This window comes from Staurois parvus, unplaced genomic scaffold (assembly GCF_062004578.1).
Source record: "Staurois parvus isolate SC_StPar_1 unplaced genomic scaffold, SC_StPar_1.0 ptg000894l, whole genome shotgun sequence".
Taxonomy (NCBI): domain Eukaryota; kingdom Metazoa; phylum Chordata; class Amphibia; order Anura; family Ranidae; genus Staurois; species Staurois parvus.
Window position 1 is genome coordinate 2,932,478 of NW_028318690.1, and position 24,598 is coordinate 2,957,075.

At 45.5% G+C, this 24,598-nt stretch overlaps 1 protein-coding gene and 1 pseudogene across 2 annotated transcripts in view; one reads left to right on the forward strand and one right to left on the reverse strand.

The window, feature by feature from the left end:
- Positions 1-61: 61 nt before the first annotated feature.
- On the reverse strand, positions 62-14,359 carry LOC149442370 (ubiquitin-associated domain-containing protein 2-like; annotated as a pseudogene).
- Positions 14,360-23,127: 8,768 nt separating this feature from the next.
- PDLIM1 (PDZ and LIM domain 1) overlaps positions 23,128-24,598 on the forward strand; it is a 73,622-nt gene continuing 72,151 nt past the window's right edge. Inside the window, exon 1 of one of the 2 annotated variants that reach the window (XM_089656214.1) lies at positions 23,128-23,343. In XM_089656214.1, the coding sequence (XP_089512340.1) occupies positions 23,248-23,343 (96 nt within the window). In that variant the 5' untranslated portion in view covers positions 23,128-23,247. The remainder of the gene's footprint in view (positions 23,344-24,598) is intronic. The other variant, XM_089656213.1, reaches the window with a different exon arrangement.

Genomic DNA, 24,598 nt, shown 5'->3' on the forward strand with positions numbered 1-24,598 from the left:
CTATGAGTAAATAGGTCATAAATGCTTTTGGATCAGCTTTCAACAGCAGCTTCCTTGGATGTCAACTCCTCTTGTAATGCTTTAAACGACTCCTCTGATGTGAACCATGCTCAAAAGAATAAATCACAAGGGGCAGCCCACTTGCTGCAGCCACCAGCATGTACGGATTTGAGGTCAAAAGCTGTAATCCCACAATGTACATTAATGGTTTGTTCATGATTGGAAACCTCCCAGATACGTGGGCCAAGGATACTCATGGCACTGAACAATAAAATGGAACAAAAAGTGCAAACATTGGAGATAAAAACCCTGATGGTAAAGTGCTGAGGTTTACAACACTCACAACCTATACCGCTTCAAGGAGAAGGAGATCAAAATCTGCTGAGAGAATCCAGAACCCCAATAAATATGACTACAACGCATTTACAGACGAAGAGCTCTGACTTTAGTTTATAGTAGTAATTCACATTCAACTTTGCAACCACAGCTTATCCAAGCAGCCTTTTCAATTCTGAGTGTCGGGAACAGTGTGCCAACTAGGATGAACGTAAATTTCTGTGTATCAAAACGTCTCTCTAAGGTTCTAAAATTATATATAAGTAAACTGCTACAAAATGTATCCTTCAGATCCAGAAATACACTATATTGCCAAAAGTATTTACACGCACATGAACTTTAATGGTATCCTAGTCTTAGTCCATTGGGTTCAATATTGAGTTGGCCAACCCTTTGCAGCTATAACTCTTCTGAGAAGGCTGTGTCTATGGGAATGTTTGATCATTCTTCCAGAAATGCATTTGTGAGGTCAGGCACTGATGTCTGAGAAGAAGGCCTGGCTCGCATTCTCTGCTCTAATTCATCCCAAAGGTGTTCGGTTGAGGTCAGTACTCTGTGCAGTCCAGTCAACTTCCTCCACCCCAAACTTGCTCATCCATGTCTTTATGGACCTTGCTTTGTGCACTGGTGCGCAGTCATGTTGGAACAGGAAGGGGCCATCCCCAAACTGTTCCCACAAAGTTGGTGTGCTGTACACCACTGCATCTGACGCTTTGCATTGCACTTGGTGATGTAAGGCTTGGATGCAGCTGCTCGGCCATGGAAACCCATTCCATGAAGCTCTCTATGCACTATTATTGTGCTAATCTGGTGGCCACACGAAGTTTGGAGGTCTTTAGCTATTGACTCTGCAGACAATTGGCAACTTCTGCACACTGCGCTTCAATATGCACTGACCCCGCTATGTCATTTTACGTGGAATTTTTGAAGGAGGAACCCACATTTTGGAAATACATTTTGAGCAAGCTATTCATATCCTGAGAGTAAGAGTAGGAATTACAGATATTACATGTGGAATGACACTGGGTGGAGTTTTTGCATGTTTTGAGCACTTTTATGTGAGTGTTTTTTAGTTTGGATAGTACTGTATGATAAAGGTAATGCACTATGTGCAGTCTACATATACCGGTACTTTTTTTTTAAGGGTTAAAGAGGAAGAGGAGGACATCACTTTATTGAGAACATAATGAGTCTTGAAGGATTATGAAGTCACGTGTGGATACATATCGAGGACATTGATTTTGTTTGGATGCTGAGGAATATTTTTATTTTATTTTGGACTTCCTGGGGAGGAAGGGACTTCCTGGCGCCCCGGAGTCATGCACTATATTATACACATTGTATTTTAGAGTTAAAGTTGGTTGGTTTGTATTTGTATAGACTTCTGCACACTGTGCGCTTCAGCATGCGCTGACCCCGCCCTGTTATTTTACGTGGCCTTCTACTTCATGGCTGAGTTGCTGTTGTTCCCAGTTTCTTCCACATTGTTATAATACCACTAACAGTTGCCCGTGGAATATTTAGTAGGAAGGAAATTTCACGGATGGACTTATTGCACAGGTGGCAACCTATCACAGTACCACGCTTGAATTCACTGAGCTCCTGAGAGCGACCCATTCTTTCACAAATGTTTGTAGAAGCAGTCTGCATGCCTAGGTGCTTGATGGAGGTGATTGGAACACCTGAATCCAATGATTTGGAGGGGTGTCCCAATACTTTTGGCAATATAGTGTATGTTTTTCCCAAAGATAAGTCTCCATATATGAAAACTGTCTTTTATTGCTTGCACATCATATACGCAGAATGCTTGCTTTTGCTGAAGCAGGAGGGCAAGTATAACCGAGAGAGCACCTGGGATGAGCAGAATGCCTTTGGATAATGGAGCTTTATCTTTTCTAGTGACTTTCTATTCCATCCCACTGTATAGCACAGGTAATAAAAGCTGCACACAACCTCTTCGCTTTCTTTGGCTTCACCTTTTTTTTTTTTTTTTTTTTGCATATATTGTATCGCTTTTAGAGTGATATAGTCTGGACACCAGGGGCGGACTGATAACTCATGGGGCCCCCGGCAGGGGTGTATTTACCACAAGGCAGACAAGGCATTTGCGTAGGGCGGCATTTCTCGGGGGGGCAGCACTGCCCCTTGGAACAAGGGATGGAAGAAGAGACACACAGCATGGGTACCAGGTGGGTTCCGAGAGAGGCTGCGGGTTTCATGACGGTGTATTCACAGCCCAACTCTCATTCCCGGGGATGTGCAGAGCTGTTAAAGTGAGAGTCTCTTTCTTGCTATAGGGGATGGGGGGCAGTGGTAGTGGAAGGCTCTCTCAGGTGGGAGGCAGGGGTGTTTTTGCTCAATGTCAGGCTTTTTATGTGAGGGACGCCGATTTTTTTGTTGCCTAGGGCAGCACAAAACCTAAATACACCACTGGCCCCCGGGCAATAGGGGATCATGGGGCCTCTGTGTCCTTGCCCAAACTCAAAAAAGCCTATGAAAAAGGTACCATGGGCATCTCATGGGGCCCCCTACTGACCCCTGGCCCTCGGGCAATGCCCGAGTTTCCAAATGGTCAGTCTGCCCCTGCTGGGCACTATATAGAACCATAGCGCAGGATCTTTTTCATTTAAAGGAAATAATGCATTGATCTCTTGTGTCAGTTAAAGAAAAAGGAAAGGCTCTCCACTGAGTGAGGTTTCAATGCTGCCTGCCGTCTGTCTTTTTACTAATTCAGGATAACAATCAGTGTAAATATCTTTTTTTTCATGTGTTTACTATGGATCAGGTGACTTCCCAGTTCTGGGTCCCAGGCAGCTGGTGAGAGGAGACCTGAACAGTGCCCAGAATATTTGCCCCGGTGAGGTGACATTACTGCTTGGAGGATTCCTCAGAGTTTTTGGCTTTTGCAGCAGCCACCCATGACCCAGAGCTGGGCGGTTAAAAGATCACTTATTAACCGATGAAAAAAAGATATTTGGACTGATTTGTATTACAAACAGTATGTAACATTAGTAAAGGGAGAGGACAGGCAGCATTTAAAGCTTACTTAGTAGATAGCATTTTCTTCTTTTTGTAATAAGTTTTGCAGCGCTTTATTAATAATTATTACATCATTAAGGCTACGTTCACACTAGCCTTGTGTGCAGGCGGCAGAGAGGCGTTTGGGAAGCGTTTTTACCGCTTCCCAAACGCCTCTGCCAATTCTGCACATTACAGCACATGGTGCTGTTCTAACGGGAGCGTTTGCGAGGCGTTGCGTCGCGTCGCGGCAAAACGGACGCCTCTGGACGAGTCAGGAGGCTTTGAAGCCTCCTATTCTCGTCTATGGTGCCGCTCCGCAAACGCCCGGCCGGCGTTTGCGGTGCGGTTGCGACGTGGTTGCGGGGCGTTTGCGGAGCGGTAACACCACTCAAACTGCATTATAGGCGTTTGTGGGGCGTTATTAACGCTCGGCAAACGCCTAGCAACCGCCGCTAAACCGCGCATGCGGCGTTTGCGGAGCGTTTGCCGAGCGTTAAAAAACGCTCCGCAAACGCCGGACCAACGCTTGCCAAACGCTATAGGGGCGTTTGGTAAGCGTTGGCAAAACAGCCTAGTGTGAACGAGCCCTAAATGTATTTTATAGTTGCAAGTTGTGTTAAGTAGTTGCATTTGACTTGGTATCAGACTATTGCAATTCCCTGAGCCAAAGAGCTCAAGCTGGGAGAGGGAGAAGTAGCACATCAGTTGTGTTGCAGTGCTCAGGTGCTAATAAGAGACATGAGAGAATAGAGTGAAAGAGAGATGGGCTCATCTTTCTGCTGCTTCTCTTTTCACTGTCCAGTCACGAGCTAGGGGAATACAAAGACCTTTAATGGCAGCAGTGAAAAATCAGGTCTCCTGTTCTGCCAGACATAGCTGTGCTGTATGACAGAGTCATGTAAATCTTAGGACTGGATGGACAGAAAAATCTTTCATCAAGTAAATTGCTTACATATACAGTATCTCCCAGAAGTGAGTACACCCCTCACATTTTTGTAAATATTTTCTTATATCTTTTCATGTGACAACACTGAAGAAATGACACTTTGCTACAATGTGACGTAGTGAATGTACAGCTTGTATAACAGTGTAAATTTGCTGTCCCCTCAAAATAACTCAACACACATCGATTAATGTTTAAACCGCTGGAAACAAAAGTGATATAATAAAATATTTACAAAAATGTGAGGGGTGTACTAACTTCTGTGACATACTGTATGTACTAAATCAGTTCTTTAGATGTTTGCCTGAAGTTCAGCTTAAAAATGCAAGTCTTGTAAACACATTTTGACTGAAAACCTCTCAGGCTGTTATGTCCTTAGGTATCAAGAGAGTTGATGACATGTCTGGAGTTTCCAGTTTCTCCTGTTTCTTCACCCAGCAATTATATAGTAATGAGGTACAAAAGTGAGACAAAATCCACCAAATTTAGCAAAATTTTGGTCCAAAGCTTTGCGGAGACCTGTAGAACTTGGCATGTAAGTGCTTTAGGGCCTATTCACCCTGATGCATTATGATAACAATAATGTTCATTACTGCAGTGCACGATAATGATTGAACTGTAGTGCGTTGCTGTGCCATACATTTTCAATGGCAGTGCTGCCCTTATCCCCCTTCTACAGTGATAGGCAATGCAGCCATTTTTTTCTGGAAGCCAAAATGTACATGGATGCATTGTGGTGTATTGTGTAGAAAAAAGGTCATGTCAACTGCATTGCCAACTGATTCCAAATCAATAGCCCGCCATCCCACTCTGTGTACCTTTTATATAATACGCCCCTCTTCTCCTTATCATATTACTACCCTCTGTTCCCAAATCTCATTTCTTTACCCCTCTGCTCCACCCCACAACCTGTACATCTCCCCCTCACTGCTATCATCTCCCTACTATTGCTCTCTTCACCTCCCCAAAATGTCTCTTCCACTCCTCCTTCTCATTTTCCTCTCCTCCATTCCCAAAATCCATTCACTATATCCCTCTGCCCCTCCCAAACATTTGTATATCGTGTCCTCACTGCTTCCCTCACCCCTCTATGGCACCCACCACCTCCTCCTATTACTCCACTCTCCCACTGACCCCAACACCTCCACTAGTAGTTTCTCATGCTCCTGCACATCCCTCTCCCATGCCACCTTTCTCACCCTTCTCCTCCTCCTAGCCGCGGGGGACATCTCCCCGAATCCTGGCCCTCCACCACCTCCCTCACCCGCTCAACACCCTCCCACCTCCACGTCCTACTGCAACCCCCACAACTTAGTATCTGTCCCCCTGCTCCCTAAAATCTCCCCCCCGTTTTCATGTGCACTCCTGAACGCCCGTTCGGTGTGCAACAAGCTTACCGCCATCCACGACCTCTTTGTTTCCCGCTCCCTCAACCTCCTAGCGATCACGGAAACCTGGATCCAGCCCACTGACTCTACCTCCCCTGCTGCACTCTCCTACGGAGGTCTCACCTGGACCCACTCACCCAGGCCTAACGGTCGTAAAGGTGGTGGGGTTGGTCTGCTCCTGTCACCGCAGAGCACCTTCCGAGTCCTCCCAAACCCCCCCTCCCTATCCTTCTCCTCCTTCGAGGCCCACTGCCTCCGACTATTCTCCCCAACCCCCCTGAAGATTGCTGTGATATACCGGCCTCCTGGATCCATACCCCGCTTCCTGGATGACTTCTCCTCCTGGCTACCCTTCTTCCTCTCCTCTGAGCTACCCACCATAATTCTTGGGGATTTCAACATCCCTGTCAACCTCGACAACCCGGACACAGCCCGTCTCCTCCACCTAACCTCCTCCTTTGCACTTGCACAGTGCATACAATCCACCACCCACTCCGACGGAAATATCCTGGACCTTGTCTTCTCCAACCGCTGCGCTCCCCACAACCTCACTAACACCCCCTTCCCTCTCTCTGACCACAACCTGATTACCTTCTCTATCTCCTCGTCCTCCAACGCCTACCCCTCCAAATGTCACACTACTACCAGCCGTAACCTCCGCAACCTTAACCCTGCCTCCCTCCACTCTGCAGCTGATCAACTCCACGACCGCATCCTCCCCCTGTCCTGCCCCGACTTGGCTTTGACCGCCTACAACAATGCGCTCTCAACAGCCCTTGACTCACTAGCGCCTTTAACCACACGCAACATCAGACCCCGACCGCTCCAGCCCTGGCAGACTGATCACACCAAAACCCTCAAACGACAAAGTCGTGCCCTGGAGCGACTATGGCGCAAAACCAAATCCCAACAAGCCTTCACCCGCTATAAATCTGCCTTCCGCACCTACACCTCCTCCCTCCATGCTGCCAAACAGGCCTACTTCTTGACCCTCATCAAGGCCCTCTCCTCCAATCCTCGCCGACTCTTCTCTGCCTTCAACTCTCTACTCTCTCCACCCCCACCTCCACCCAGCACCTCACTCCCTGCCCTTGAGATTGCCAATCACTTCAAAAACAAAATTGACACAATTCGCAAGGACATTGCCGCAACTCACACGCCCTCTCAACCCGTCCCCTCTCACACAGCTACCCCCTTATCCCCCCTCCCCCTCGACATAACCCGCAGGCTACCCTCACTCAGCTACCCCCTCATCACCCCTCTCCCACGGCCCCACCACTGCTCTGACCTCCTCTTCCACCCCACCCTACATTCCTCATACTGAAGCTCCCCCCACACTACGCACCTTTGACCTTACCACCATCGAGGAAGTCTCCAAGATCCTCTCTGATGCCCGCCTCACCACCTGCCCCCTCGACCCTATCCCCTCACAACTCCTACGACCTTCCTCCTCCTCCATCCTACGCTCCCTCACCCACATCTTCAATCTCTCCCTCTCCTCAGGCACTTTCCCCTCCCCTCTGAAACATGCACACATCACCCCCATACTTAAAAAGCCCTCCCTGGACCCCAATGACCCGAACAACCTCAGACCCATCTCCCTGCTCCCATTTACATCTAAACTCCTCGAGTGCCTAGTCTACACCCGCCTATGCTCTCACCTCAACGACAACAACCTCCTCGATCCCCTACAGTCTGGCTTCCGTCCCCTACACTCCACCGAAACTGCCTTACTCAAACTCTCCAACGACCTGCTAACCGCCAAAGCTAATGGCCACTATTCAGTGCTCCTACTCCTTGACCTCTCTGCGGCCTTCGACACAGTCGACCACCCCCTCCTCCTCAAAAAACTACACTCCCTCGGCCTCAGAGATTCTGCTCTCTCCTGGCTCTCATCCTACCTGTCACAACGCTCCTTCAGCGTTACCTATAATGCTACCACCTCCCCCTCACTCCCCCTCTCTGTTGGGGTCCCTCAAGGCTCTGTCCTCGGGCCCCTTCTCTTCTCCATCTATACCTCCTCCCTTGGCCAACTCATACACTCTCACGGCTTCAACTACCACCTCTACGCCGACGACACACAAATCTATCTCTCAACCCCCCACCTCACCCCCTTGGTCTCAGCCCGAATCACACACCTACTGAGCGACATATCAGACTGGATGTCTCTCCACTTCCTTAAATTGAACCTCTCCAAAACCGAGTTTCTTGTCTTCCCCCCAGCCCAGACACCACCCCCCATTGATTTCTCCGTCACATCCAACAACTCCACCATCAAACCCGCCCTGCAGGCCAGAGTACTGGGTGTCATTCTGGACTCCAACCTATCCTTTCAGCCCCAAGTCCAATCTTTAACAAACTCGTGCAGACTCCACCTCCGCAACATCACCAAAATCCGCACGTTCCTAACCCCAGAAACCACTAAACAGCTCATCCACTCCCTCATCATATCACGACTCGACTACTGCAACTCCCTCCTCACTGGCCTGCCTCGCCGCTGGCTATCCCCGCTTCAGTCGATCCTGAATACGGCTGCCAGACTCATTCACCTTTCCAACCGCTCTGTCTCCGCCACCCCCCTCTGCCAATCCCTCCACTGGCTTCCGATTGCGCAACGGATCAAATTTAAAATCCTAACGCTGACGTACAAAGCTGTCCACCATACTGCCCCGTACTACATCTCTGACCTAATATCCAAGTACCGCCCAGCACGCACACTCCGCTCCTCACAAGACCTCCTTCTCTCTAGTTCCCTGGTCTCCTCCTCCCATGCCCGCCTCCAGGACTTCTCCAGGGTGTCACCCATCCTCTGGAACTCCCTGCCCCAACCCATCAGATTATCACCTACTCTCCTCTCCTTTAGGCGCACCCTGAAAACCCATCTCTTCAGGGAAGCCTACCCCACCCCCTGCTAACTTGCCGACCTCCTCCACTCTTCCTACCACTCCATCCCCCACAGCTATCTCCTCCTGTGCCGCCACCCCCTCCCTCCTAGATTGTAAGCTCGAAAGATCAGGGCCCTCGATCCCCTCATGTTTTGCATTGTATTGGTATTGTTCTGTCACATGTTCTGTCCCCCTTTGTAATGTACAGCGCTGAGCGAACTATTGGCGCTTTATAAATACTGTATAATAATAATAATAATAAGGCCGCACATGTCAATGCAAGATAAAGCATTCAATTAACACGCTGCATGCTATGAGTAGATTTTTAATGGCACTACACTAAACTGTAAAATATCTGACTGCTTAGTATAGGTTGTGGGATATTAATGCAGAAGCATTCATGTGCTGTTATAAACTATTATTCTGTGATTGTTTGACTCCAGATTTCCTACCAAGTTTGTCTGCTTGTATCATGTATGCCCTTACTGTCTATGTAAGATACAAACTCTCCTTAAAGTGGAACTTCACTCTCTCAATTAACATGGACTATTTTTAATCCTTATGCTGTTAGCATTAGTAAATGGATAGGAAAGTATATTATATTCACTTGTTTTAAACTTTTTTTTTTTACATTTCTTCAGTTACTTCCTGGTTTTCATGCCTAGACAAATGGTGGCACACATCCCAGTAGTCTTCAGGAGGGGAGGGAGGGTTCTCAGCTCAGCCAATGCCTGAGCTAAGGACTGATGGATTCCAGGAAGTAATAAATGCTAAATGAATCATCTGCTCTTACTCAAGATGTCCACTGCCAGAAATGCCAGGGAGTGTTTTTCAAAATGATTTCTCAGCAAAATAAAGCATGGAGACATGAATGGATGGGGGAGTTTGCTTTGAATATTAACAATGAATGAAATAGCATTTTTGATTTGTGGTGCTTAGATGCAGGGCAATTCCACTTTAATATTTTACTGAAGGATATGATAAAGAAATTCATCCCTGACCTCACCTACATTACAGGACTTAGGGCTGTTCACACCAGATGAAGTCCACTGCATTTTTATTCTGCATCAAAAACACATGCACAGTGTTTAACATGGATTCCCATGGCACTAGTTCACTCCAGTGCAATCAACAAAAGCAGAACATGTTGCATTTTTTCTGTATGGAATGCATCTGGAATGCCGCAAAATGCATCGAACGCGCTTGTTCTCAAATGTCCTCAATTAAGATGAAGAAAAAAGAGGGGAGAAAAAATGCACTGGAATGCATCAAAAACCCACTGGAATGCATGAAAACTGCATCAAAAATGTGCAGGCAGAAACGTATCCAGAAGGCAGAAATTGTGGTGTGAAGCGGCCCTGAGCCAGGTCTTTGCAGTGGCGGGTTCTATTATGACACCTTCAGAAGCAGTGAAAGAGATTTACTTCGAGTTAAACATGTTGAGGACTAAATTAAATATATATGGACTGATGCAGTGCCACAAGATTTTTCTGTAATCTGAATAAGATTCAAGAGTTCGCATTAGTTATATGCATACAAACCGAGTGCATAGAAAGCAAATGAGAAAGTTCAGGCCAATACTGTCATGACTGCGGGTGAGTAATTTATCCAAGGTAACAGGAGACAAGATGGTGTCATCCTATAGCAAGCTTTTATTTTTCAAACATATATTAGGTGCAAAACATCAAAATGATGAATGGTTGTTGTAGGTCTTTTATATACAGTCTATGAAGAGGACCTTTGTTCATCCATTGAGACACACTTTCCCAAGGATTTTCTCTTCTATGAGGCAGTGCTTCAGGAGTTGCTCCTGTACACACTATAGGACACAAAGACATGGTAAACATTCCTACCTACAACTTATATGATGTGCATTGATCGTGTAGTTTCATGTTGTCATTTGTTCCCCTGTACACACAGCCTATAGTATCTTCACATTCTTGTGTCAGTAGTTTCAGTTTGTTTTGAGACATGAGGCATGCGACATGGCACTGCCTCCCAGTCTAGCACATGTGCAGGTGAGATGTACACAGTACTTTGATCTGAAAGACACAAGCAGACAGAGCATTTGCAGACACACAGGGAGCTCATTTGTAGTCTGGAGATATGTTTTATTACATTAGCACCAGGGGGGGAGTGACCATTTGGAAACTCGGGCCTTGCCCGAGGGCCCGGAGCCAGTAGGGGGCCCCATGAGATGCCCCTGGTACCTTTTTCATAGTCTTTTTTGAGTTTGGGCAAGGACACAGGGGCCCCATGATCCCCTGTTGCCCGGGGGCCCCATGAGTTGTCAGTCCGCCCCTGATTAGCACTCACACATTTGTGATTCAACAAAGAGGAACACAGCTTGCACTGGATTCCTTGTGACCAGGAAGTTGCCTGTCACTTTGGCAAATAGGGCGAAGCTAGGTGAATGAATACACGGACATAAGAGAAACAATCAGCCATAGTGGGGGAGCACAGTGGCTAAATGGTTAGCACTTCCGCCTGGCAGTACTAGGGTCGCTGGTTCGAATCCCAACCATGCCACCACCTGCCTGGAGTTTGCATGTTCTCCCTGTGCCTGCGTGGGTTTCCTCCGGGTACTCCGGTTTCCTCCGACCCTCCGGTTTCCTCCGACACTCCAAAGACATGCTGGTAGGTGAATTGGATCCTGTCTAAATTGGCCCTAGTATGTGTATGTATGAATGTGAGTTAGGGACCTTAGATTGTACGCCCTTAGGGGTTTAGGGACTGATGTGAATGTACAATATATATGTAAAGCGCTGCGTAAATTGACAGTGCTATATAAGTACCTGAAATAAATAAATAAATAGTACTATAAACTACAACATGTGAGCTCATCATTACAAGGTAAGAGAAACAAACCATACAGGGACTATAACTACACTAATACCTAATTAAAGCAACAAAAACAATTGAAAATGTACAATGCCTCACTGGTGTGAGCGTGGTGAGAATAAGGGGTAAAAAAGTGTGGAAAATCTGGTGCTGCTGTGCATGCCAATCAGCTTCTAACAATAAAAACTAGAAGCTGATTGGTTTCTATGCACAGCTGCACCAGATTTGCACTCTACAGTTTTATTAAACTAACCCCTTTGTGTTTGAGGTGTAAACCAGTATTCTGGAGCTGGTGTCATTCACAACATCTTGCATCATAAGACATGTCATCAAGAAAATTTAATTCCACCACTAACCTTTTTATGATTACAATATGGTTCCGTCTTTATCGGTCAGGCTATAGATAGAATTTATGAGACTTGTAGTCAGTTTAGACTGTTCATTATAAAGAACATAATTTTCTGCTCTATCTGGAGGAGCAGTTTCATGCTCCTTCCTGTCTACTTCCTATGAGCTAAGCTATAGAGGGAAACCTGGGTCAGATAAAGGGAAATATAGCTGAAGGGGATTCTGTATAGAACTAGTGGACAATGCCAATATAGCCATTGCCGATGACAAAGGCTTAAAGATCCAGGCTGCAGATGTTTCACATTATCATCGTTTCACCATTAAACATTCCTCTAGTAGCATTGTTTTTACAGTTAGGTCCATATATATTTGGACACAGGCACAATTTTAGTTTTTTTCAAGTATTTACCAAAACATATTGGCATGGGCATGCATGTCTTCCAGTGGCACTGGGTCATTGGTGTTTATTGATGATGTGACAGAAGCAGCTGGATGAATTCTGCAGGGTTTAGAGATATACTGTCAGCCCAGATTTAGCCAAATGCAGCAAATTTGATTGGACAGCGCTTCACAGTACAGATGGACAATGATCCAAAACACACTGCAAAAGCAACCCCGGAGCTTTTGAAGGAAAAGAAGTGGAATATTCTGCATTGGCCGAGTCAATCACCTGATCTCAACCCAACTGAGCATGCATTTCACTTGCTGAAGGCAAAACTAAAGGCAGAAAGACCCACAAACAAAGAACAACTGAAGACAGCTGCAGTTAGAGCCTGGGAAAGCATCAGAAAAGAGGAAACCCAGTCTTTGGTAATGTCCATGGGTTCCAGACTTCAGGCAGTCATTGCCAGTAATGGATTCTCAACAAAATATAAAAAAAATTACATTTTATTTATGATTATAGTCATTTGTCCAATTACTTTTGTCCCTTGAAAAAGGAGGGATGGCTACTCTTAAGAGCTGTAATTCCTAAACCCTTCCTCCAATTTTGATGTATATACCCTCTAATTAAACCTGAGAGTGTGCACTTTCCACCATATCCATTATATAAATATAGTTTGAATGTCTTTTGGTAAATACCCGGAAAAAAACTAAAATTGTGCCTGTGTCCAAATACATATGGACCTAACTGTACATTATAAACAGCATCTCTGCTCTATATAGTTTACAGTTTATGGAACACAGCTGTTACATAGCCTTGGGAAGCAGAGGGGAAAATGTATTTGTTTTGTATAGAGTGACATTTGAATCTTTTGTTATATATGGCAATAGGGTTATCTTACTGGAACATTTTTGTCTGTCACATTCTGTAACCATCTGGAAAAGAAAACCGATAAAGCATGAATGATTGAAGAAGAAAACCATGGTTTTCCCTTGGTATAGTGCCCAGGGTTCAACCAAAGACAACTACTGGTACTACTTAATAGTAATAATAAAACGGGTCCTTTATTGTATCTAAAGCCCTGTTCACGTCAGTGATGATGCCTGTATAGTGTGAATGGTCTGTTGTTTCAAGGGTCTCAACTGCAGGTGCTACATTCAGGCAGCCCATTTAAGTCTATTAGGAACACAGCAGCTGCATGGACATAGCCACTGGTTCTAATGTGATGCATGTCACAGTGGCTGTGTCCTTGCATGTGAACAGGGCCCTAGATACAATAAATAACCTGTTATATTATTACGATGAAGTATTCATAACATCATCGCCTATGTGAACGAGGCCTAAAATTAAAACTTTTTTTTTTAATGTTTAAAGGATAAGTTCACCTTTGGAACATGTTACTACCGTTCCCATAGCAGCAGCTGCACCCACCGCCTCCCCTCCCTCTGACAGATAGTACAGGGAAACTTCTCCCCATACCAGGGGCGGACTGACAACTCATGGGGCAATAGAGGATCATGGGGCCCCTGTGTCCTTGCCCAAACTCAAAAAAGCCTATGAAAAAAGTACCAGGGGCATATCATGGGGCCCCCTACTGACCCCGGGCCCTCCGGCAGTGCCCGAGTTTCCAAATGGTCAGTCCGCCCCTGCCCCGTACTATCTGTCAGATTTGAAAAGAGGCAGAACCCTGCACGGCCACGTCACTCATTCACAGTGTTCTGAGTGGCTACAAGTCCCGGCAGCCTTAGCAGCTGTGGGCTTGTCGTTTTCAATGAACTACCAGTTTTGTAGTTTGTCAATGAACATCCCATACGGCAAGCACATATTGTGACAGGTCTGCAGGAGACCTGATCTACTGATCGCTGGTGCAATGCTTTCCAGGTTCCTTTGGACAAGAATAATTAATGCACATTTTTTTAGCTGAAAAAAAATGTGCATTCATTATTTTGTCTAAAAGGTGAACTTATCCTTTAAGTTTTAGATAAAGTAGTGAGGGGTTAGATTCCCAATGACGTTTTTAGCATTGACTTTGTTCCTGTGGGGAGATTCACCTTCTAATTGGTCCTGTGACAATTGTCACTGGGACAGAAAATGAAGGGAAATCAATAATTTATAGTTGTCATCAGAACAGGAATAGAGGTGAGACATTCCAAAAGGGTTGATTATTTTAATTAGCTTAGAAAAACATAGACTTGCTAATGCAACAGACCTCCATCTTCTGATTTACATGTCTATAAATACAAAGCCCTGACTGGGCTGATCTGTTATTTACCAGACGTGTAACATGTGACTGCATGTACACGATCTAGGCTCATATGTGTGCATATACTCCAAAGACATGCTGGTAGGTTAATTGGATCCTGTCTAAATTGGCCCTTGTATATGAATGTGAGTTAGGGACCTTAGATTGTACACCCCTTGAGGGTTAGGGACTGATGTGAATGTACAATATACAGTCAGGTCCATAAATATTGGGACATGGACACAATTCTAACATTTTTGGCTCTATACACCACCACAATGGATTTGAAATGAAACAAACAAGATGTGCTTTAACTGCAGACTGTCAGCTTTAATTTGAGGGTATTTACATCCAAATCAGGTGAACGGTGTAGGAATTACAACAGTTTGCATATGTGCCTCCCACTTGTTAAGGGACCAAAAGTAATGGGACAGAATAATAATCATAAATCAAACTTTCACTTTTTAATACTTGGTTGCAAATCCTTTGCAGTCAATTACAGCCTGAAGTCTGGAACGCATAGACATCACCAGACGCTGGGTTTCATCCCTGGTGATGCTCTGCCAGGCCTCTACCGCAACTGTCTTCAGTTCCTGCTTGTTCTTGGGGTATTTTCCCTTCAGTTTTGTCTTCAGCAAGTGAAATGCATGCTCAATCGGATTCAGGTCAGGTGATTGACTTGGCCATTGCATAACATTCCACTTCTTTCCCTTAAACTCTTTGGTTGCTTTTGCAGTATGCTTTGGGTCATTGTCCATCTGCACTGTGAAGCGGCGTCCAATGAGTTCTGAAGCATTTGGCTGAATATGAGCAGATAATATTGCCCGAAACACTTCAGAATTCATCCTGCTGCTTTTGTCAGCAGTCACATCATCAATAAATACAAGAGAATCAGTTCCATTGGCAGCCATACATGCCCACGCCATGACACAACCACCATCCTGATTCACTGATGAGGTGGTATGCTTAGGATCATGAACAGTTCCTTTCCTTCTCCATACTCTTCTCTTCCCATCACTCTGGTACAAGTTGATCTTGGTCTCATCTGTCCATAGGATGTTGTTCCAGAACGGTGAAGGCTTTTTTAGATGTCGTTTGACAAACTCTAATCTGGCCTTCCTGTTTTTGAGGCTCACCAATGGTTTACATCTTGTGGTGAACCCTCTGTATTCACTCTGGTGAAGTCTTCTCTTGATTGTTGACTTTGACACACATACCTCCTGGAGAGTGTTCTTGATCTGGCCAACTGTTGTGAAGGGTGTTTTCTTCACCAGGGAAAGAATTCTTTTGGTCATCCACCACAGTTGTTTTCCGTGGTCTTCTGGGTCTTTTGGTGTAGCTGAGCTCACCGGTGCGTTCCTTCTTTTTAAGAATGTTCCAAACAGTTGTTTTGGCCACGCCTAATGTTTTTGCTATCTCTCTGATGGGTTTGTTTTGTTTTTTCAGCCTAATGATGGCTTGCTTTACTGATAGTGACAGCTCTTTGGATCTCATCTTGAGAGTTGACAGCAACAGATTCCAAATGCAAATAGCACACTTGAAATGAACTCTGGACCTTTTATCTACTCATTGTAATTGGGATAATGAGGGAATAACACACACCTGGCCATGGAACAGCTAAGAAGCCAATTGTCCCATTACTTTTGGTCCCTTAACAAGTGGGAGGCACATATGCAAACTGTTGTAATTCCTACACCGTTCACCTGATTTGGATGTAAATACACTTAAATTAAAGCTGACAGTCTGCAGTTAAAGCACATCTTGTTCGTTTCATTTCAAATCCATTGTGGTGGTGTATAGAGCCAAAAATGTTAGAATTGTGTCCATGTCCCAATATTTATGGACCTGACTGTATATGTAAGGCGCTGTGTAAATTGACGGCGCTATATAAGTACCTGAAATAAATAAATATGTACGCTGTCCAGACCCTTTCAGCTCCAGATAAATGTAAGGGCAAATGTCATTGCAACTGGACTACATTATTTGCAAATTGTGCTTATACATAATTTACAGTATATTGCTTATGTTTCGTGTATTTTATGTCTCTGTCCATTCTGGTAGGGAGCACCATGAAAAGAATGGCTACTAAGGTTTTTTCTGTCAGCATAAGATGACCCTATGTTATACCATTTTCAAGTACACATATTATTCTGATGCCCCTTTCCCCTCCATATTTCTATGCCTTTGGAGGGAGATGTATTCTCTTACTTTAAAACTATTTGAACATTAAAGTGGTTGTAAACCTCAGACATGAAATATGAACAAAGCATATCCCTCTATAGTGTGTGCTTGTCTCCATTAAGGGCATTAGGTGTCATATCTGTCTGCTGCCTTGTTCCTCTATCAGCATGAGTCTCTTCTGACACGTTTTCCTGACACCAAGAGAAAATTATGACAGGTGAGTGAGCTCCAGCAGATAGGCAGTCTCATCTCTGTTCCTTTAAGCTGAGCAGAGGGGGGAGGGGGGTCTGTCCCTCCCCTCCAATCAGTTCTGTATGTAGATTCTGTCCCCTTTTTCTGAACTCTCAGACAAGCTTATTAAATTCATCACTTTATATGGCTGTAGAGAAGAGAATACTGCAAATAAACAGGTACAACTTATGTAGAAGGATTTGTTTTATCTCTGTGTACCACCTGAGGCAAGTTACTTCATTGGACGTAAGGGCTTACAACCACTTTACTATATCTATACCAGATTAGGAATGGTTCATCTTTAAAGCAACCATTTTCTCCCATTCCCGATCTGAAACTGCTTTCAAATTGAATGTACTAAAATCATACCAGAAAGCTAAGTACTGTATAGCCCTGATAATGAGAAACTACTGATGTTGCAGGATATTTTTAGCAAGATAAATGCTGGGCCGCCTTTGCTGGCCTATCCTCTAAAAAATGCTATTTGCCTGGCTGTCACACTACTTCAGTTACTTCATTACTTTGCATCACTGACCTACAACATGTATGCACATTAGATGTTTAGTGTGCTGTAGACATCAGATAATTTGACATTAGGGCTCTTCCGACTTTTCGGCACTCAGTAGAACTTAGCCAAAAGGTCCAAATTCCTTTTATAGATAAAGTACAAAAGTTTTTAAAATCTTTTAAAACAATGTTTTAACTGATTAGAACAGACTCAACACTCAGAAAATCCCATGTTTCTCAAGAGAATTTGAAGAATGCTAGCCAAAACGATACAGCAGAGCAGCCTGGTGGTTATTATTTTAATCTAATCTTTATTTAAGATTTTTTTACTGCTTAACAACGACAAAAGAAATCTATAGACAATCCATCCATATATTGTGCATAGTAGGTTACAACCTTCTAAACACAACTAAAATGCTCCTAACAGTTTTTTCTAGCTTTTTTTTTTCCTACATGTACTGCAAAAATGCTAATAAAAGGTGACATTTCTAAAATGCTACTAAAACACGCGATTACCAGTGTTTTTTAAGCTACAAAAATGCTAGTGTGCATGGAGCTTAAAGGGCTCACATGAGAGACGAGTACATTAGAGAGTGACAGTATCTGCCTTGCGGGGCTTATATTGTTTCCATTGTTGTGATGAGGACAAAATAATTAAACTAAACAGAGGGGTTTATTTACTAAAGCTATATAAATCTGCTCTCTTAACATATAAGTCCTTCATGCTGCCAAACAAGCCTACTTTGTCACTCTTATTATTACCTTCTCATCCAGTCCTCGTCGTCTCTTCTCTACTTTTAACTCTCTACTTTCTCCACCCCCACCCAGTACCTCACTCACTGCTCACGAGATTGCAAATCATTTCAAAAACAAGATTGACGCAATTCGTAGGGGCATCACCACTGCACAGACATCCATTCCACTTAGCATACCTTATTCTAAACCTCCCTCAACACTTTCCTCTTTTGACCTTGCTACTACCAAAGAGGTCACTAAGGTTTTCTCAGAAGCCTGTCTCACTACCTGCCCCCTGGATCCTGTCCCCTCACAACTACTACGGTCACCCTCTTCTTCCATCCTATGCTCCCTCACTAACGTCTTCAATCTTTCTCTCTCTACTGGTGCCTTCCCCTCCCCTCTAAAGCATGCACACATCACTCCCATACTTAAAAAGCCCTCCCTGAACCCCACCAACCTGAACAACTTAAAACCCATCTCCCTGCTCCCATTTACCTCTAAACTCATAGAACGCTTAGTCTACAATCGCCTGAGCTCCCACCTCACCGACAACAACCTTCTTGACCCTTTCCAGTCTGGCTTTCTCTCACTACACTCCACTGAAACTGCCCTACTAAAACTCACTAATGATCTACTAACAGCTAAAACCAATGGCCACTACTCCGTACTCTTACTACTTGACCTCTCTGCGGCTTTTGATACGGTTGACCATCCCCTCCTCAAAAAACTCCACTCTCTTGGCCTCTGAGACTCTGCTCTCTCCTGGTTCTCCTCCTACCTATCACAGTTCTCCTTCAGCGTTGCCTATAACACTGCCTCCTCATCTTCACTCCCTCTTTCTGTAGGGGTCCCTCAAGGTTCTGTCCTTGGACCCCTTCTCTTCTTCATCTACACCTCCTCCCTTGGTCACTTGATAAACTCCCATGGCTTTAAGTACAATCTCTATGCTGATGACACACATCTATCTTTCTACTCCTCACCTCACTCCTTCAGTTTCCTCTTGCATTACTAACCTACTAAGCGACATATCGCCATGGATGTCACTTCACTTCCTCAAACTCAATCTTTCCAAAACTGAGCTCTTAGTATTCCCCCCAGCCCGTGCCCCCTCCCCTGACTTCTCCATCAAGATCAATAACACAATCATCAGTCCCTCCCCTCATGCCAGGGTACTAGGTGTAATCCTAGACTCCCATCTGTCCTTTCAGTCCCAAATCCATTCACTGTCCAAATCTTGTAGACTTCACCTCCGCAACATCTCCAAGATACGCCCGTTCCTAATCTCGGAAACCACTAAGCAACTTATTCACTCCCTTGTTATATCTCTCCTTGACTATTGTAACTCCCTCCTCAGTGGCCTACCTCATCACAGGCTATCCCCTTTTCAGTCTATCATGAATGCTCTCTGCCAATCCCTCCACTGGCTTCCCATTGCCCAAAGGATAAAATTCAAAACACTAACATTAACGTATAAAGCCATTTATAACTCTGCCCCAAATTACATCACCGATCTTGTCTCTAAATATCACCCAAACCGTACTCTCCGCTCCTCGCAAGACCTTCTACTCTATAGCTCCCTTGTCTCATCCTTCCATGCTCGTCTCCAGGACTTCTCCAGAGCTTCCCCATCCTCTGGAACTCTCTACCCCAGTGTATCAGAATCAGACTATCGCCTACTCTGCTCACTTTTAGGCAATCTCTGAAAACCTATCTCTTCAGGGAAGCCTATCCTGCCCTCACTAATACTGGAATCTTCTACTCTTCCAACCAGTCCATCCCCCACAGTTACTACCTTTGTACCACTAGCCCCTCCCTTCTTGATTGTAAGCTCCAAGGAGCAGGGCCCTCAAATTCCTCTTGTATTGTTGCTGTATTGTCTACCGTTATATTGTAAAGGGCAGAGCAAACTGTTGGCGCTATATAAATCCTGTATAATAATGATGATAATAATAAAGCTGGAGAGTGCAAAATCAGGCTCACTTCGGCATAGAAACCAATCAGCTTCCAGGTTGTATTGCCAAAGCTTAATTGAATAAGCTGAGGTTAGAAGCTGATTACATTCTATGCAGCAGTGAGCTTGATTTTGCACTCTCCAGCTTTCGTAAATAAACACCAGCGAGTTTATAAAACCCAAATATCATAAAAGAACACCTAGCTACTTCATGGCGAGTAGTGGTTGGAGGTGGTGGGGACATAGGTGGAGACAAAGTAAGTGCCCCGGTGGTAGAGGAACTGCAATGAGTCCAAGTAGCCCATAAAGCGTACAAGTTTTCACATTTCTCTTTGCACTTAGCCATCCATTCTTCATTATATCTGCTACTTTCCTAATACAGTCTGCTCTGCTAGGCACTTGGGGTCTCTACCAATAGACCAAAATGAGTCATCTGGCAGCATTCTAAAGGTGTGGCAACATACAATTTTTCTAATGGCTGATGGGAATGGTGGGGGCATGAAGTAAAAAGTATGCTGGACAATCAAGTATCTCTGTATCTAAGATAGATGTCTAACCAAAATGGACAGATACTAGGACGGTCCCACCAAATATGTAAAAAAAATTACTGCAGTGCCCATGGCCTCTCCAACAGAGGTTATACTGTGAGGGGTAAATGATCACAAGCGTGGAGGGGACTCGGTTCCATCAGGTAAGTACTTTAGAGTTTTTCTGCATCTTAGTATCCACAAAACTGGAGCGAGTGAAATGTCTATGAGATCCAGCTGAGACACTGAAAATTCATGGTGCAGATCTTTTTTTGATTCTCGTATAAAGACTGGTTTCACCTGAGGGTCTGCCAGGGTGGGGACAGGCCACCAGCCCTATTCATCTTGTCCCAGAGGAGTAGGATGTGTGCCGTGGCAGGAGAGGTATGACCGGCAAGCCCCCCTAAATTTGCTCTTGAGTCACAATGTGTGTGACAGATTGCTTCCTGCCATAAATGTCTCCATGGGTTATCAAAGTTTGTGACATGATGATGATGCCAATCCAGGATTCTCTGGAGTACAATGGCTCTATCATAGCGTTGTACATCTGCTATACTCATTCCCCATAATCTTTTAGGCTTTTTCAGAGTGGAAATGGTGAGGTGTGGCCTATTGTTACTCCACATAAAAGGTATGAACAATCTATCAAAGCTTAATGCAGGCCATAGATGGGTCGTTTATCGGCCGAATTTTCGTCCATACGAAAAATCAGTCGATAATCAAGCCGTTAGTGGGGCCAGCCCATTGGCCCTTTTTCGCGGATCTCCTCATTTATTTTTATCGGTTATGCTGGAAAATCCGCAAAAAACGGCCGTTTTTCGTGGACATGGGTGGCAGCAACGGGGCCGACCGATTTTTCATTTATTGGCCGAAAATTCGGCCGATAAATGGCCCGTCTATGGCCTGCCTTAGAAAAACATCCTAGCGAGTGATGCTGGCACCATTTGCAAATAGAATAGGATTTTGGTATCAATCGGAAGCTGGTAATAAACATGGAATGAAAATCAACAAGTTTTTGAAATACGGCAAGAGGCAAGCACAGCAGGTATACATTGAAGGTTAGGAACAGTTGGAATAATAAGATGCTTCACGTGAGTTGCACAATCAGAAAGGGAGTGAAGGAGTGGAAACTAGGCATAAGGGGAGAAAAGGAGGAGAGGAAGGTAAGTGAGGGCCAGGAGGAAGGGAGGGGGCCCTCATGAACTCGGGTCCAAATTGAAATAGGGCGCTAAAGATAATATGGGCTTGCTCGATTCAACGTAGGAAGGTACATAAGCCATGGGTCCCAAGTGTGTAAAAATTCTGGTTGAGAATCATTGAGGATACTGGGGTTTCTCTGAGTAGCTGACTCAGAAGGTCCTTGAGGGCTTCTTCTATTCCTTAGCTATTGTTTGAGTGGCTGAGCGGAGAAGGTACATGGCTAATCTGTTGGGCAATAGAGCAGAGCATACCTAGCATCCCCAGGGACAATAAAAGTGGCTGTAAACCCTTACATATACCCAGTGAAGTGACTGACCTCAGGTGATACACAGAGATTAAACAAATTCCCCAACACAAGTTGTACCTGTTTATCTGCAGTCTTCTCTACATCCATTCAACCTGCGGAATGAATAAAGCTTGCCTGAGCTGTCAGAAAAAAAGGGGGCAAGGAGTTGAAATTACATGCTGCAGAGCTCAGGGAGGAGAGCTCTGAGAGCTGATTGGAGGGAAGGGACACACCCCCTTCACACAGCACCCATGAACAGGGCTGAGGCTGTCAATCTGCTGGAGCTCCCTCCTCTGTCACCATTTTCCTATTGGTGTCAGGAAAACTTATCAGAAGTAACTCATGCTGATAGCCGAGGAACAAAGGGGTAGACAGAAATGACACTTAGGGCTCTGGATAGAGACAAGCACACATTATAGAGGGATATGCTTTGCTCATACTTCATGTCTGAGGATTACAACCATTTTAAATGAACTGGAGTTTGTAGAAGTGTGAAAACCCCGGGCGTTTACTATATTCAGTATGGAAGAAGTGTTTTCCTCTTTTATGATGAGATAAAAGTGCAGGCCTTCCCTCCCATGTCCTGGATCCCCCATCCCTTTCCTGGATCCCCATCCCATGTCCTGGATCCCCCATCCCTTTCCTGGATCCCCATCCCATGTCCTGGATCCCCCATCCCTTTCCTGGATCCCCATCCCATGTCCTGGATCCCCCATCCCATGTCCTGGATCCCCCATCCCATGTCCTGGATCCCCCATCCCCGTCCTGGATCCCCCATCCCATGTCCTGGATCCCCCATCCCATGTCCTGGATCCCCCATCCCCGTCCTGGATCCCCCATCCCATGTCCTGGATCCCCCATCCCCGTCCTGGGTCCCCCATCCCCAGGGCCGAAGGTCGCCCCACTAGGCTGGGATCCTTCCAAGGTGCAGAGTGATGATGGAGAGGAATGCTGAGCTCTGTAAACATTCCTGAAGTTCGGGATCCCAGCTCTTCCATACATGGGCACAGTGCTGTGTCAGAGGGGGCGGGGCTGACTGGGACCTCCCACACATACACGCAGCCCAATGGAGATAGAAGAGGGAATTTGTGCCCAGCTTGAACCTTCGTTGTAGGCCGTTCCCGGCTGTCACAGACCACGCCCCTCTGTGCTGGAGGGATCCGTCCTCGGGAGAAGCTGGACACACTCAGCCCGCCGGGAGAAGACTGAACACCGTCCTCCATCCACCCCTCTCTGTACTATGACCACCAAACGCATCGTCGTCGCCGGACCCGCACCATGGGGCTTCCGACTGGTCGGGGGAAAAGACTTCGATCAACCTCTAACCATTTCCAGGGTAAGTCCCAGCTGGGATCTCTATGGACTGTGAGCAGGGATCATGTGTGTTTCAGGACATATGCCAGCTGGGATCTCTGTGGGTGAGATCAGGGATCATGTGTGTGTGTGGAGACCTCCCAGCTGGGATCTCTGTGGGGTGAGATCAGGGATCGTGTGTGTGTATGGAGACCTCCCAGCTGGGATCTCTGTGGGGCGAGATCAGGGATCGTGTGTGTGTATGGAGACCTCCCAGCTGGGATCTCTGTGGGGCGAGATCAGGGATCGTGTGTGTGTATGGAGGCCTCCCAGCTGGGATCTCTATGGACTGAGATCAGGGATCATGTGTGTGTATGGAGACCTCCCAGCTGGAATCTCTATGGCGTGAGATCAGGGATCATGTGTGTGTGGGATCTCTATGGCGTGAGATCAGGGATCATGTGTGTGTGGGATCTCTATGGCGTGAGATCAGGGATCATGTGTGTGTGGGATCTCTATGGCGTGAGATCAGGGATCATGTGTGTGTGGGATCTCTATGGCGTGAGATCAGGGATCATGTGTGTGTGGGATCTCTATGGCGTGAGATCAGGGATCATGTGTGTGTGGGATCTCTATGGCGTGAGATCAGGGATCATGTGTGTGTGGGATCTCTATGGCGTGAGATCAGGGATCATGTGTGTGTGGGATCTCTATGGCGTGAGATCAGGGATCATGTGTGTGTGGGATCTCTATGGCGTGAGATCAGGGATCATGTGTGTGTGGGATCTCTATGGCGTGAGATCAGGGATCATGTGTGTGTGGAGACCTCCCAACTTGGATCTCTATGGGGCAAGATCAAGGATCATGTGTGTGTGGAGACCTCCCAACTTGGATCTCTATGGGGCGAGATCAAGGATCAATTGTGTGTATGGAGATCTCCCAGTTGGGATCTCTATGGGGTGAGATCAGGGATCAGGTGTGTGTATGGAGATCTCTATGTGGTGAGATCAGCAGTCGTCTGTGTACATGACCCCGCTCCTCTCCTTTGATCTCTATGCAGTGACGGGCAGGGTGGGGTACACGCCGGTTTCCTGAATTCTGTGTGATACTTTTATCTACTTTGCTTAAAGGCAAATTCATGTTCTTCTGTCTTCACTGCAGCTGCTGAAGGACTACAGGTATCAGCATGCCCCGTCAGACACATGCTAATCTGCAGTAGCTCCTTAACTACAGACTATCAGTATTTTAAATTCACACTTTAGACACCCACAGACCTGAGACACTATACAATCTGATTG